At 41.9% G+C, this 16,945-nt stretch overlaps 1 protein-coding gene across 1 annotated transcript in view; it reads right to left on the bottom strand.

The window, feature by feature from the left end:
- tspan7 (tetraspanin 7) overlaps positions 1-16,945 on the bottom strand; it is a 127,396-nt gene that overhangs the window by 20,087 nt on the left and 90,364 nt on the right. Inside the window, exons 2-3 of the mRNA XM_068040641.1 lie at positions 5,743-5,931; positions 3,046-3,120 (exon numbers count right to left, since the gene is read on the bottom strand). Of these exons, the coding sequence (XP_067896742.1) occupies positions 3,046-3,120; positions 5,743-5,931 (264 nt within the window). The remainder of the gene's footprint in view (positions 1-3,045; positions 3,121-5,742; positions 5,932-16,945) is intronic.

Raw genomic sequence — 16,945 nt, 5'->3', positions numbered from 1 at the left:
AGATCTAGATGACATGAAAAAAACTTTTACGCAATGAATGGTAAGGATTTGGAATGCACTGCCCAATAGGATGGTGGATATAGATTCAATAGTAGCCTTCAAAAGGGAATTGGATAAATAATTGAAAGAGAAAGAAAATTGCAGGGATCTCAGGGAAGAGTGGGGGAGTGGGATTAAATGGATTGCTCTTTGAAAGAGCCAGTGCAGATTTAATGGGCTCCTTCTGTACTGTACTATTCTATGCACAACATGGCTCCACAGAAAACATATGCAACATTTCCAGAGGAAATGGGCGAGGTGCTAAATGAGCACTTTGCATCAGTATTCACCAAGGAGAAGGACTTGGTGGATGATGAGCCTAGGGAAGGGTGTGAATAAAAGTTCTAAATTTTGTCAAAATAAAATCTTTACAATAGATGAACTAAAACACATTTTGTTACAAAAGTGTATTACTGGAGGGCTTCTTGAAACAATACGTAGATAGTCCAACTAGGGATGGGGCCGTACTGGACCTGGTATTGGGGAATGAGCCCAGCCAGGTGGTCGAAGTTTCAGTAGGGGAGCATTTCGGGAACAGTGACCATAATTCCATAAGTTTTAAGGTACTTGTGGATAAGGATAACAGTAGTCCTCGGGTGAAGGTGCGAAATTGGGGGAAGGCTAATTATAACAATATTAGGCAGGAACTGAAGAATTTAGATTGGGGGCGGCTATTTGAGAGTAAATCAACATCTGACATGTGAGAGTCTTTCAAATGTCAGTTGATTAGAATCCAGGACCAACATGTTCCTGTGAGGAAGAAGGATAAGTTTGGCAAGTTTCGGGAACCTTGGATAACGAGGGATATTGTGAGCCTCGTCAAAAAGAAAAAGGAAGCATTCATAAGGGCTGGAAGGCTAGAAGCAGACGAATCCCTTGAGGAATATAAAGACAGTAGGAAGGAACTTAAGCAAGGAGTCAGGAGGGCTAAAAGGGGTTATGAGGAGTCATTGGCAAACAGGATTAAGGAAAATCCCAAGGCTTTTTATATGTATATAAACAGCAAGAGGGTAACCAGGGAAAGGGTTGGCCCACTCAAGGACAGAGAAGGGAATCTATGTGTGGAGCCAGAAGAAATGGGCGAGGTACTAAATGAGTACTTTGCATCAGTATTCACCAAGGAGAAGGACTTGGTGGATGATGAGCCTAGGGAAGGGAGTGTAGATAGTCCCAGTCATCTCATTATCAAAAAGGAGGAGGTGTTGGGTGTCTTGCAAAGCATTAAGGTAGATAAGTTCCCAGGGCCTGATGGGATCTACCCCAGAATATTAAGGGAGGCAAGGGAAGAAATTGCTGGGGCCTTGACAGAAATCTTTGCATCCTCATTGGCTACAGGTGAGGTCCCAGAGGACTAGAGAATAGCCAATGTTGTTCCTTTGTTTAAGAAGGGTAGCAAGGATAATCCAGGAAATTATAGGCCGGTGAGCCTTATGTCAGTGGTAGGGAAATTATTAGAGAGGATTCTTCGGGACAGGATTTACTCCCATTTGGAAACAGATGGACTTATTAGCAAGAGGCAGCATGGTGGAGGTCGTATCTCACTAATTTGATTGAGTTTTTTGAGGAAGTGACGAAGATGATTGATGAAGGAAGGGCAGTGGATGTTATCTATATGGACTTCAGTAAAGCCTTTGACAAGGTCCCTCATGGCAGACTGGTACAAAAGGTGAAGTCACACGGGATCAGAGGGGAGCTGGTAAGATGGATACAGAACTGGCTCCGTCATAGAAGACAGAGGGTAGCAGTGGAAGGGTGCTTTTCTGAATGGAGGGATGTGACTAGTGGTGTTTCGCAGGGATCAGTGCTGGGACCTTTGCTCTTTGTAGTGTATATTAATGATTTGGAGGAAAATGTAGCTGGTCTGATTATTAAGTTTGCGGACGACACAAAGGTTGGTGGAGTTGCGGATAGTGATGAGGATTGTCAGAGGATACAGATCGGTTGGAGACTTGGGCGGAGAAATGGCAGATGGAGTTTAATCCGGACAAATGTGAGGTAATGCATTTTGGAAGGTCTAATGCAGGTGGGAAGTATACAGTAAATGGCAGAACCCTTAGGAGTATTGACAGGCAGAGAGATCTGGGCGTACAGGTCCACAGGTCACTGAAAGTGGCAACGCAGGTGGATAAGGTAGTCAAGAAGGCATACAGCATGCTTGCCTTCATCGGTTGGGGCATAGAGTATAAAAATTGGCAAGTCATGCTGCAGCTGTACAGAACTTAAGTTAGGCCACACTTAGAATATTGTGTGCAATTCTGGTCGCCACACTACCAGAGGACGTGGAGGCTTTGGAGAGGGTACAGAAGAGGTTTACCAGGGTGTTGCCTGGTCTGGAGGGCATTAGCTATGAGGAGAGGTTGGATAAACTCGGATTGTTTTCACTGGAACGACGGATGTGGAGGGGCGACATGATAGAGGTTTACAAAGTTATAAGCGGCATGGACAGAGTGGATAGTCAGAACTTTTTCCCAGGGTGGAAGAGTCAGTTACTGGGGGACACAGGTTTAAGGTGAGAGGGGCAAAGTTTAGAGGGGATGTGCGAGGCAAGTTCTTTACACTGAGGGTGGTGAGTGCCTGGAACTTGTTGCCGGGGGCGGTGGTGGAAGCAGGTACCATAGAGATGTTTAAGAGGCATCTTGACAAATATATGAATAGGATGGGAATAGAGGGATACGGACCCCGGAAGTGCAGAAAGTTTTAGTTTAGGCAGGCATCAAGATCGGCGCAGGCTTGGAGGGCCAAATGGCCTGTTCCTGTGCTGTACTGTTCTTTGTTCTTAATTGAACTGAGTCAGTATTGTGCACTTAAGTAATGAAGAATTAAACTGAAATGCTCCCTTTCTAATTATTCTTATACTTCTCATTCTTGTTTAAAGTAAATACATTGTAAATAAAGCATATATTGAAGATAATATGAATATTTGCAACACGGGTGAAAATAGTAGAGCAAGATAAAGGATTTATCATCTTGTGATCCCAATTCAAATAAAATTACAAACATACTTACCTCATGTCGAAACACAAAACCAGAAATGCCAGCCACCAGCTCTGCCAAGAATACCAGGGAGAGGAACATGGCATACTACAAACAGAGAAGCAATAGTCCAAATGTTAGTGATATTCAAGGTCATTGACCCGATAAACCCAAAGGTATGTTAAGTGGAATCCTTGCTTCTGCTATACTATGTCGCTCAAAAACCATGCATGACATTCTGGGGAGTTTCAAAGTGAAACCAATAACAGGAGAAACATCAAGATTTTGATTTTCCACAGAACAGGTGACTTTTTCCCCTTGCTTTGCAGCTAGTTTTCTTGCCTCTCCTTGATTAGCTAAGAGCTATGAATGCCTTTCTATACTTCATCCATGTGACCCTTCATATATGAGCTAGCCAGTGAGTGGCAACAGGATATTGACCCACAGGGAAGTACTTAAGCTGAGTCCAATCCTGTTCTCACCTGACATCCACACCTGTGCACTTAACTTATCAAGACTGAGAAAGTTTCCAGATTTTCTGCATTCCCAGCTGACTTCAGCTGGTGGTGTGGATGCTAAGCTCGCTGCAGCTTCTTGACCACTGGCTGAGATCAGCTAAGTCAACACCAGTTGTGGATCAGATGGTTGGTATAGCTCAGCTACTCACTGCATTAACCAACTGTGCCATGGGAAGCCCAGGAAACAGTGCATTGATCACTGTACCAGTGGAATTGCACGACATCCAAAAAAACAGCATTTTTATTTTGTAAATGTACGATATCAGAATAAAATGGTGGGAAGACAGAAAAAGGGACCAGAAAAATACATACTCTACTGTGGACAGGGAAGAGAGAACAATATTTTTAATCAATCTCAGTGGGAGTAAGTACATTGGACAAATACTAAAAAAAATTTAAAAATGAGTGCGCTTCAGCACCAACTCAGTGCATCACAGAGCAATGGGAAACATGGTCATGCCTATGGGTTGGTATCCATTGCTTTCAAAGCTTTAGCCATGCTGCTGTTGAGAGTTTGGGGAGGCCGTGAATGAAGGCCAGCTGCTCATAAGAACCAAATCATATATATTACTGAGATCTTATACACCTTCTAGCAGGATCTGAAAAGGACAAGGAACAAGTTGCACTGGAATGTTAGCTGTGGCTCAGTTGGTAGCACTCTCACCTCTGAAGTCAGAAGGCTGTGAGTTTACGTCCCACTCCAGAAACTTGAGCACAAAAATCCAGGCTGATACTCCAGTACAGTACTGAGGGAGTGCTGCACTGTTGGAGGTACTGTCTTTCAGACAAAATGTTATACAGAGGCACTGTCTGCCCTCTCAGGTGGAAGTAAATATTCCCATGGAACTATTTCAAAGAAGAGCAGGGGAGTTATCCCCAGTGTCTCAGCCAATATTTATCTGTCAATCAAAATCTCAAAAACAGATTATCAGGTCATTATCACATTGCGTTTGTGGGAGCTTGCTGTGTGCAAATTAGCTGCCATGTTTCCTGCATTACAACGATGACTACACTTCAAAAGTACTTAATTGGCTGCAAAGTGCTTTGAGATGTCCTGATGTCCTCAAGGGCGCTACGTAAATGAAGTCTTCCTTTCTTTTACTACTCACTCTGTGGCACAAGCAGACTCAAGGAGTAAAAAGAAGAAAGTAATTTGCTCTTACTCTTTAAAAAAAAAAGTTTAAATTATGGTAACTTAGAGAGAAAGGGACCCTCCTTTATGTCCAATAAATTTATAGTTTGGAAATAGGCCTGTCTGCAAATTAAAGAGAAAAGACAGGTTAAATTGTAACGTGTAAGAGCATTCACAGAGCTCTACAGATACTGAATGACTTGCTCTGTATTTCTAACATCAGAAATATACAGATACAGTTGAGGTTTATTTATTTTTTTTATTTAGAGATACAGCACTGAAACAGGCCCTTCGGCCCACCGAGTCTGTGCTGACCATCAACCACTCATTTATGCTAATCCTACACTAATCCCATATTCCTACCACATCCCCACCTGTCCCTATATTTCCCTACCACCTACCTATACTAGGGGCAATTTATAATGGCCAATTTACCTATCAACCTGCAAGTCTTTGGCATGTGGGAGGAAACCGGAGCACCCGGAGGAAACCCACGCAGACACAGGGAGAACTTACAAACTCCACACAGGCAGTACCCAGAATTGAACCCGGGTCGCTGGAGCTGTGAGGCTGCGGTGCTAACCACTGCGCCACTGTTTTGGATTTAAGTAAGTTTTTCCCTCTCATCCCCTGCCCGAGAATATATGTATTTGTGTACAGTAAAGCTAAGGAATTAGTTCCCTAATACAGTGATTCCATCACCTTCCAGCTTGTCTGCAGGACTAAGTATCAATATGAATGTATGCAAGTCAGTCTGTTACAGTCTGCCATTGTACCATGTGCTACCTGAGAAACTGGAAAAGCAGACAACAAATACACAACTCCAATCTGCATACAATGACCACTTTGTAAATAGTACCAGCCCACCACCTTCACCAGAATGTCAGACTTGTCAAGATACTTGAATGAATTTTTTTTCAAATTACATTGTTAAATTAGCAAATTAACAGAATTGCAATATTAATTTTCCTAACATCACTTGAGGCATACAGCTCCAATAACTATCAATTTGATGAAGGTAGGTTTAGATATGCATAATATCAGTGTTTAATGTAGTAAAACCATTTATGTACCACATACCAGTTTCAGCATCCATGGGCTTCCACGACATGTTGCAAAGCAACCAAAGAGGCCAAAAACGATAATGGTAGTGCCGGTCCCAATGAGTACGTATGGGGCATTTGTGGAATTCTCAGCAACGAGTGAAATGTAAGTACCTAAGGTGAGTTTACCCCATACTCCAACAGCCAATAGGACAACGCCTGTGATCTGCAAAAGAAAAAAATGTCCATCAACAAATACTGAACTTTGAAAGCAGAACTACTATCCCATTTCTTAAGGATATGAAAAATGCTGTTAGAGAACAGAAAGTCCTTTAAATTGAAGCTCCAATTATGCCAGAATAGGACAACATTCAGGGAGAGACAAACAATGATGCAACTCCGGCACTCCAAGTTATATTTCCCTTTGACAATACAACATACAGGATTAAACCCAAGCTTTAGAAAAGCAGTCCATACAACCACACCTTTCAAAGGCTGGTGTTGTCAGGACAACCTGATTCAAGTGGTGAAAAAAATAGCCTGTCTCTCCTGTACTAACAGGACTGATAATTCAGGTTCCGTCAGATGCTTCTCCCTCTTTAATTTGGAGTTGAGTTATCCCAGCATTCACAATACGAGTGAAAAAAGATTATGAAAAATATAGCTACTTAAGAGCCTCTGATTGCCAGTGTGATTTTTAATAATAGGAGAGAGCTGATGACATATTTGGCTTTTTTTCAATCCTTAGAATGTGAATAATGGTAGTGGGCCACCAAAATTACCTTTAACTTTAAAACTTAAATTTTAGGTGTGGCCTTGTACTGGCTGCTTGCAAGCTTACTGGTGGCCTGCCTAACAGCATTCAATTGCATATATGCCTATTTGATACTGCATTTCTGGTATTCCAGCCAAGCAAATTCTGCAGTGATGTGAAATTTGCAGAACAAAAGCAGCATACCTGGTGTAATATAAGAATCAGATGCCTGATATTGACTTAAGAGGTGGGTTGCTATGATACACTGAGATGTACAAATGGAGACTGAAGACAGCCTCAAGCCCATCTATGCAGTCAAAAACAAGTGAACCTGATTTTGGTCAATCCTTCCTCACTTTTGTTGATTGATTGGTCCAGAGGTTGAGAGGCATGCATTCTGCACCAGCCTCATTTACCTTTCATGGAGCATTTTTCTTTATTGTCTTGCTGAATGGAATAGTTAATTGTGAGTTATTTCAATGAGTGTACAAATATATATATATACATTGACTGGAATCTTGATCAGTTCTGATTCACTCTTTCTCAGTTTCACACTGACTGTGTTTCACATCTACAATCTCAAATCAGTAATGGGAAACTATAGTGAGCAGCAGATGACTGATAGTGAAAAGGCCATTTGAGTCTGAGAAATATAAAGTAGCAACTAAATTACCGGAACTTTAGACAGAGAGAACACAAAATAGTTGTGCCGTTGGTGTTGACATTACTTTTGGTAACAATGGTGTTTCTTGGGACAGGAAGTGAATATTCCTTTATAAGTTAGAGGGGCAAGGAATTAGCTGGAAAACTTTTAGGTATTTTTTTTTCATGTGTTAACCAAATATGATCACAAAATGATGTAACATTACACCAAAAACGTTTTATGAAGGCAGTTAATTTATATATATATATACACCTTTTCCATGACAATATGAAAGGCACAATTCAACATGGTGGCTCCTCATCAGACCCCTTTCCTATCCTGAGTGGCATGAAACAGGGCTGTGTTCTCGCACCCACACTTTTTGGGATTTTCTTCTCCCTGCTGCTTTCACATGCGTTCAAGTCCTCTGAAGAAGGAATTTTCCTCCACACAAGATCAGGGGGCAGGTTGTTCAACCTTGCCCGTCTAAGAGCGAAGTCCAAAGTACGGAAAGTCCTCATCAGGGAACTCCTCTTTGCTGACGATGCTGCTTTAACATCTCACACTGAAGAGTGCCTGCAGAGTCTCATCGACAGGTTTGCGGCTGCCTGCAATGAATTTGGCCTAACCATCAGCCTCAAGAAAACGAACATCACGGGGCAGGACGTCAGAAATGCTCCATCCATCAATACTGGCGACCACACTCTGGAAGTGGTTCAAGAGTTCACCTACCTAGGCTCAACTATCACCAGTAACCTGTCTCTAGATGCAGAAATCAACAAGGCTTCTACTGCTATGTCCAGACTGGCCAAGAGAGTATGGGAAAATGGCGCATTGACACGGAACACAAAGTCCGAGTGTATCAAGCCTGTGTCCTCAGCACCTTGCTCTATGGCAGCGAGGCCTGGACAACGTATGTCAGCCAAGAGCGACGTCTCAATTTATTCCATCTTCGCTGCCTCCGGAGAATACTTGGCATCAGGTAGCAGGACCGTATCTCCAACACAGAAGTCCTCGAGGCGGCCAACATCCCCAGCTTATACACACTACTGAGTCAGCGGCGCTTGAGATGACTTGGCCATGTGAGCCGCATGGAAGATGGCAGGATCCCCAAAGACACATTGTACAGCGAGCTCGCCACTGATATCAGACCCACCAGCCATCCATGTCTCCGCTTTAAAGACGTCTGCAAACGTGACATGAAGTCCTGTGACATTGACCACAAGTCGTGGGAGTCAGTTGCCAGCGTTCGCCAGAGCTGGTGGGCAGCCATAAAGACAGGGCTAAAGTGTGGCGAGTCGAAGAGACTTAGCAGTTGGCAGGAAAAAAGACAGAGGCGCAAGGAGAGAGCCAACTGTGTAACAGCCCCGACAAACAAATTTTTCTGCAGCACCTGTGGAAGAGCCCGTCACTCGAGAATTGGCCTTTATAGCCACTCCAGGCGCTGCTCCACACACCACTGACCACCTCTAGGCGCTTACCCATTGTCTCTCGAGACAAGGAGGCCAAAGAAAGAAAATATAAATAATGTATATGCATGAGTTTCACAGATGAAAAAAATCAAGAGCCGTGACCCAGGGTGACTTTTTCCCTTTTGGCTGTTCAGGACAATTTATATGCCCTCGTAACCACCCTGGTAGAGAGCACTTTTCTCAGCAATGACCAAAGATTGAACCCCAAAAATCCCAAATTGTATTTGTCGTTTTACATTCTTCCTTTAACAGTGGTATATGGCACTGACTAGTAAGCTTCAAAGATTTGATTGTCTAGTGTAAGTGCCTGACTGGTACCATGGGGATACTGGCCCTGTGTGTAACCCAGAAAATGAAAAAGCAATTACCACTGTCTGGCGCTTCCAACCCAAACTCTGACAATGCAGCTTTTATAAACTTTTCGATGAAAGCTTTGCATTGTTCCAGAGTAATCAAATAATTCCATTTATTTATGTTACAATTGAAAACTTTCATATACATCATATGCCTTTTTTTTAACAAAATACTGCCTTGCTTTTGATAAGTGTTATTTTGACAATATTCTTTATATGGCACAACTTGATGATGTTCTTGTTGGCCTAGGTGTGAGTGACTTTAAACAAACCAATTTCTTTTGAGTTTTTAGAGACATCAAATTTTTAGTGAATAACGTCTTCGTTTTCCTAAAAGCTGAAAATGTGAAACATGTTGTTGTAATGTCAATGCCCAAGTAAGAAGACACTTTCAACTTTTCAATTAGAGTCGCTTCTTCCTAAATGTCGAATTGAAAACTGACAATAAAACCAGCAGCAGTCCCTAGAAATGTTCATTTTAGACGAGTACTAAAACCCTTGTAAGAAAAGAACACAATGTAGCCCAGGATGTCATATAGTCTCATGTGAAACCTTCACATATGACCTGCTGATGCGAGTATATCCTGTGGGGGCAGAGGCAGGCAGAACGTCCATCTGCCCTCCAGGGGGCTGGCTAATTAAAAGAATGCGGGGCTGGTGGGATAGTGCAATCTGCTAGATTTTCTGGTGGTCCGTCCTTCTGAGCACCAATCATACTGGACACCAGCAAGAATCCAGCATCCCATACCATGTAGCAGTTGAAATGGGGCCCACAGGAGTTTCCAGGCTAGGGTCATCACCTGGAAATCTCTAGAATGTTACAGAAGATTGACTCTTGGAGAACTTAAATTGGCCTAAAGGGAGTCAATTCTACGGGCAATAATATTTTATTGCCAGTGTTGTTGGCTTCCACTAAACATGGCTTTCTTGTACTGCATTTTGCATTATAACATGCCCAAGATGCACCACTCTGGCACAGACAGGATCTCAGTCTATTGGATTGAAATTCCTCCACTGCCACAGGTATTGGATCAGAGATTGTCACAGTCTCAGTGTTTAATCTTGCATATGAATAATGGCCAATAAGGTACGAGAGACCTGTTGCTATTCGTGGATCCATGCCCCAATATGAGTTACTGGCTTTAGGTTATAGTAGCCAATATTTTAGGTCATAATACAGAAAAATTACTAAACTGCTAGGAAAAAAACAATATAGGCAAATTAATGGGTGGAAAATCTAAAGATCCTTGTGTTGAATGTGTGGAGGGTAAGCATTACCGTGATATTTTTAGTTTAGGAAAAAACTGAAAGCATACAATTCCTTTAAGAGATTGACATTATAAACTCGGACATTATAATGTATGAACAGAAGTTTATGGCCAGTAAGAAAATACATGACTTGATTCATTTTCAATAGGGGCAGCATTCAACAGAGAAATCGAAACAGCAAAAAGGAATGGATTTCTGAGCAGAGTGGTGGAGTTGAAACCTTGGAATCATTTAAGAACAGCTAGATACAGCAATGATGCTGGCGGGGGTCGGGTGCAAGGGTGGGTGCGGGGGTGGGGTGGGTGCGGTGTGGTGTAGGGTTATTCTGGATGTATTGGGATGGGTTTAGGTCTTTCTTCATTCATGAGCATTTTGTGAAAAGGAAAACTATGAAGTGCATCACTTACGATGATAGTGTTGAAATTTGGCAAACACAACTGTGTCTAAATGCATCCCTCCCTCCCAAATGCATAATTTCATTCCATTCTTTGCACCCAAAAATTTCAACCTGTCCCACACACGGAACAAGAAATAATCTCAACTACTCCCACAGAGAAACACCCCCACATACTGTCCCTTCCTCATACAAATATCTACCAAACAAAATTCCAGACATCAATCACGAATGCCCAAATTCCCAAACAAATCAAGTTTAAAAATATGGCATATTTCTCAACATATGGACCCATGTGTTTCAGGTTCTGGAAATAGAGCAATTGCTTTTTTGGTTATGCATAATCTCTCTGCTATTACAAACAATATTATTGTGAATACTAATTGAAGATTTAGAGGAATCCATCAGCTTGCTCAGTGTATTTTCTATACTTTGGCACCATCTAATGGAGGCTGTTTGTAATTACTTTACACCCTACAAATGCTTTATCAACCCATCTAATTTTTTAAAGTATGGCATTCTTAACCTTAAAACAATTTTAAATTGATGTGTTTTCTCAGCTCTTGCAATAAAACAAATCTGAAATTTCAGATAACTTAATAGTTATAACTCGCATTTGATACTGTAGAAGCACTCAGTCTTTAACCTTTTTCTTTTACTGGGGAGGAGAATGAACAACCTGCACTTATACAATCAGAGAAAAGTTAGAAAACTTCAAATGGATTTTTGAATGTTGGATAATAACTTCGGGTGAGTGAAATAGACCAGAATAGATAGGGTTAATCAGGGCAGCAGGCGAGATTCTGCTGCTAATTTGATAGCGATGGAATCTGCTAGTTTAGTATACTGTGCTTTGTTTTTTTTAAGAGAACAAGGTTACTGAGCACATTGCAGTCATGGGAAATGTTATTTTTCACCTCATAAATATGATAACATAATCTTAAGCCACAACATGTTGAAACAGCTAATCATTGTCTGGACTGTTCTGTAAGTTTTGAGCAGATAACCTTGCATGGAAAATGGATAAGAAAGTGAAATCTGTGGGAATAGACAAGCTAATATACAAATGGCCTTGTAATAAGTGTGGAAGCTTGAAGGATCTGAAAACCTTAGAATCAACAGCAGACCCTCAAGGTAGAATAGCTAACAGAAATGAAAAGAATGTTTTTGCTGATGAAGTGCTGTGGATTGGAGGTACAAGGACTTGAGTATTAGTTCTATGAGAAAATAAATCTCTGTTTTGATACTTTATCTTAATCAGAGAGTAGAGACAACATAGCTGGTGAGACATGCCAACATAAGGAAGGGTATAAAAGGATATGGGCTGCATCTAGGCTGAAATCCAACACAGAAGAAAGAAACATTGCTTGTTATAGCTCCAGGGCAGAGATAATGAACTGGGGTTTCAAATCGGGGTCGGGAACCCAATGTCAGGATAATTTCTGGGTCCTGACCCCATGCTGCAACTGTGTTGCTCACACGACGCTATCTTTAAATGTAAATGCCCTAATTGGGCTGGAGGCGAGCTCGGCACCCAAATAGTCTTCTTTGGCCTCCTTGTCTCGAGAGACATGGGTAAGTGCCGAGAGGTGGTCAGTGGTTTGTGGAGCAGTGCCTGGAGTGGCTATAGAGGTCAATTCTAGAGTGACAGACTCTTCCACAGGCGCTGAAGCTCAAATTGGTTGTCGGGGCTGTTGCACAGTTGGCTCTCTCCTTGCACTTCTGTCTTTTTTCCTGCCAACAGCTAAGTCTCTTCGACTCGCCACTGTTTAGCCCCGTCTTTATGGCTGTCCGCCAGCTTTGGCGATCACTGGCAACTGACTCCCACGACTTGTGGTCAATGTCACAGGACTTCATGTCACGTTTGCAGATGTCTTTAAAGCAGAGACATGGACGGTCGGTGGGTCTGATACCAGTGACGAGCTCGCTGTACATTGCGTCCTTGGGGATCCTGCCAGCTTCCATGCGGCTCACATGGCCAAGCCATCTCAAGCGCCGCTGGCTCAGTAGGGTGTATATGCTGGGACTTCTGCGTTGGAGATACGGTCCTGCCACCTGATGCCAAGGATTCTCCGGAGGCAGCGAAGATGGAATGAGGTGAGACGTCGCTCTTGGCTGACATACGTTGTCCAGGCCTCGCTGCTGTAAGGTACTAAGGACTCAAGCTTGAAACACTCGGACTTTTGTGTTCCGTGTCAGCACGCCATTTTCCCACACTCTCTTGGCCAGTCTGGACATAGCAGCGGACGCCTTTCTCATGCGTTTGTTGATTTCTGCATCGAGAGACAGGTTACTGATGATAGTTGAGCCTAGGTAGGTGAACCCTTGAACCACTTCCAGAGCGTGGTCACCGATATTGATGGATGGAGCATTTCTGATGTCCTGTCCCATGATGATCATTTTCTTGAGGCTGATGGTTTGGCCAAATTTGTTGCAGGCAGCCGCAATCCTGTCAATGAGTCTCTGCAGACACTCTTCTGTGTGGGATTTTAATGCAGCATCTTCAGCAAAGAGGAGTTCCCTGATGAGGACTTTCCGTACTTTGGTCTTCGCTCTAAGACGGGCAAGGTTGAACGACCTGCCATCTGATCTTGTGTGGAGGAAAATTCCTTCTTCTGAAGACTTGAACGCATGTGAGAGCAGCAGTGAGAAGCAGTTCCCAAACAGTGTAGGTGTGAGAACACAGCACTGTTTCACGCCACTCAGGATAGGAAAGGGGTCTGATGAGGCACCGCTATGCTGAATTGTGCCTTTCATATTGTCATGGAATGAGGTGATGATACTTAGTAGCTTTGGTGGACATCCGATCTTTGCTACTTGTCTGAAGAGACCACGTCTGCTGACGAGGTCAAAGGCTTTGGTGAGATCTATAAAAGCAATGTAGAGGGGCATCTGTTGTTCGCAGCATTTCTCCTGTAGCTGGCGAAGGGAGAACAGCATGTCAATAGTGGATCTCTCTGCTCGAATGCCGCACTGTACCTCAGGGTAGACACGCTCAGCCAGCTTCTGGAGTCTGTTTAAAACGACTCGAGTGAAGACTTTCCCCACTATGCTGAGCAGGGAGATTCCACAGTAGTTGTTGCAGTCACTGTGGTCACCCTTCTTCTTATAGAGGGTGAGCTATTGGCATCGCGCATGTCCTGTGGTACTGCTCCCTCATAACCAGGAGGCGGGAGCTGCCTGCAGAGCATGAGCGGCAAAGGCAGACGGCAGCCAGGATGGGGCCTGCTGCAGCCTTGTAGGAGAGAGCAGGCAGCGCCTTGGAGGGTCAGCAGCCTCAACAAGCATAAAAGTGACCAAACGGCCAAATGGAAGGTGAAACACATGATCCGGCGCAAGATCCCCCGGCTGCTGAAACTTATCAACATCAATAAAAAAACTTTAACCTCTACTCACTTTGAACCCGACAGCTGTGCACTAACATGCACCAGACTGTTTGGGTTTAGCGATCTGAACATTGAAAATTGCCTTCTCAAGGAGCTTAATGGGCCATTAATTGGAGGCGAGCAGGTTCCCTGTTCCCCACCTCCGCACACCCTCCCCCCCACCCTGGGTTTCTTTTAAGTTGAAGAGATTGCTGGGTTTTGGTGTTAATGACAGGAAATCTTGCTGAGGAGGAAATATATTCTACTGAATTTCTCAATGATCCCTCAATGTAATAAACAGGGATGTCTGTATTGGTGTTACTCTGATGAAATGATGGATAGTGGCAGTGTGGGAGCATCCATCTTATACCGATCACCCCTAATATGACATCAAGACATTATCCTCCAATCATGATCCTCAGCCAACTGCTCATTATTCATGAGAGGGACTTCTGTACAAAATGTCTGCTCCCACACTGCCTCTATCTAGCAACTATTCTTGTAACACCATAGGTTACTTTAAAGCTGATTTCCTAATAAAGTAGGGTATATATGCAGACTGTTTCACTGCAATTATTTCCTCCTCAGCTACTGATATTTTGTATATTTTGCAGTATCAATCTAAGGGCTGACAATGACCCTCAATCTTATTGCATTCCTCAGCCTGTTGAGGTTTTTTTTGGGCTATTGGTGCATTACTTATGTCAATGTTGTCACTTGGCTAATTCATAATATTTTAATTAATATACATTTAAAGCAAAGGACTTTAATTTTGTGTGTTATAATTCTTGTGTGATTTGCCATTTCAAAATGTTCTCACCACATACAGACCTAGAATCACCAATGCGTTCATCCCAATGTTATATAGCTCGAAATTCTGTCCCCAGATCTCACCCAGGTTTGGAAGATTAGCATCAGTAATTGTATTGCTGTTTTTCCAATTGAATTCAATATGTAAACTTCTATTTCTTACACAGTTTTATCAAAACTTTAATTACAATACTGTACTGTGTACAAATATTCAAATCTGTACATCACTCAGCCTGCATTTTGTTCAAATTTACTGCAAACATTTGCACTTATATATAAAATGAACCAATCAGTGTGTGCTTGATTTATAATTAATTAAGCATCCTAAAACCAACCATGGAATTTTTTTTTTAAGATTCTATGCTGCTTTTAAAAAGATTGACCTGGCCTGGCTCCCTCATTTAACTGGTAAACACACTATACTAACTCAGCCTTGTAGACTGGTTCCATTTCTGTCTGTATCAGTTCAACTGATCTCAGCCACAGTGGCAGCAGAAGTTCTACAATGGACCTCAGAACTCTTGGGCTAGAAAGCAGCAGGACAAACAAAATTAAGAAATTGCCATTCCCAATTGCTATTCAGTGACCCTTGCTGCAATGTATGTATTGGAGGTTAGATGAGGATTGAGTCAGAATAATGTGATTTCCCCCATGGTTAAACAGCTTTCTAATGTTCGCTTCGCAGGACACTTCAGTGAGGCCCCTAGAAGCACAAGAGGCAGTGGTTCCAGAACAGAAGGAGGCAAGAAAATTGGGGAGAAAATTGGATCCACGTGAAAAAATATAAATTCAATAAAGAAAAGAAACCTTTCTAAAAAATGAATAGAAGGAAACAGTTATAGCAAGTCAGTCAAGAGAATCTGTACTGTAGTGTGATTGCACATGTGTAAGAATTTAGCAGTTTGGAGATTAAAAGTTGATTGTCTTAGTTTATTTGTTTTATCTCAGAACAACAAATAAAGCAGGTTCAAGTTAGAAGTTAATCTGCAAAGAGCTACAGTTTTGAATATTTGGGAAAACTTACTCCCGGATGTTCTGAAAGATATTTCAGACAGATAGATCTCCTAAGACTTTCTATGTTCTACTAAAAGGTTTAGGAAAAAGCAATGATCTATGTTGCTAGCAGTTTGTTGTTGCTGTTTGCAACAGAGTGAAGTAATCCCATGTGGCAAGAGATAATTAAAATTACTTTGATTTTGAGCTAACATGCAGATTCTACAGTAGTCTCTTAATAAAAATGAAGGGCAAGTTATCAGTAACCCTTTGAATTTTTTCTGCAATATTCTGTAAGCATGAACAACTCTGGGTTTGGTGTATTTGGGAGAAGTCCTGTTTGCTTCTGAGGGAATTCTCCCCCAAACAGTATGTGGTGTGGTGTTCCTTGATGGAAGGTGCCACTAAACATTACAATATTTTAGTACAGAACCCATTTGTGAAACCTATCTTCAAGGAAAATCTTTGACTGGGTTGGCCTTTAGTAGATACTTAATGTACCTTCAATTGTGAAATAGTGATGAGTGGTTAAGTCTGTCCGTACAATAAACTTACCTTCCAGAATAGGCTTTACTGCATATAAAAAAGACAGAAATTTATAATTTATAAACCTGTAAAGCAAACAAAGCTGTACAGTACTAACTCCTACTGACAAGAAACTGGAACTGTCACGATCATTAGGGACATCGGGTAATGTTGCTTTGTTGGAAAATACTGCATTTTCTGAAGGGAAGGTGAGAAATTCTAGTGCAGAGTTAAATCTAAATTAACATTCTGCTAGCTATTTTTCTTTGCAGACAAACTTTTAACAAAATCAGAAATGTGCAGTTGCTTTCAATCATCATAGGACCATAGAGAACTTCAGTGCTGTATCTCTAAATAAATAAATAAATTTAAAAACTTACACTACTAGCAACAACAACCACTTGGAAGTCTCTCATAGAATAGACTTTCATATAAATGTCCATTCCACCCAAAGCATTAACAGTCTTCTCCACTACACCACTCAGTAACTAAATAGATCTTCCCCAACATTGGCTTCGGCACTAACTAAACTATCATGGATCCCATTCCTTTCATCTGTTAAAATTTTATATTACACCATGCTAAGAATCTGTCAAGATACAATTGAAATAAAATGCAGTGAAATTTACTTCCTCAAGAGTGGTGACATGTTGCTAGTGTTT

This window comes from Heterodontus francisci, chromosome 10, assembly GCF_036365525.1.
Source record: "Heterodontus francisci isolate sHetFra1 chromosome 10, sHetFra1.hap1, whole genome shotgun sequence".
Taxonomy (NCBI): Eukaryota; Metazoa; Chordata; class Chondrichthyes; order Heterodontiformes; family Heterodontidae; genus Heterodontus; species Heterodontus francisci.
Note: the sequence above shows the minus strand (reverse complement) of the source record. Positions and strands in the feature narration are given on the sequence as shown.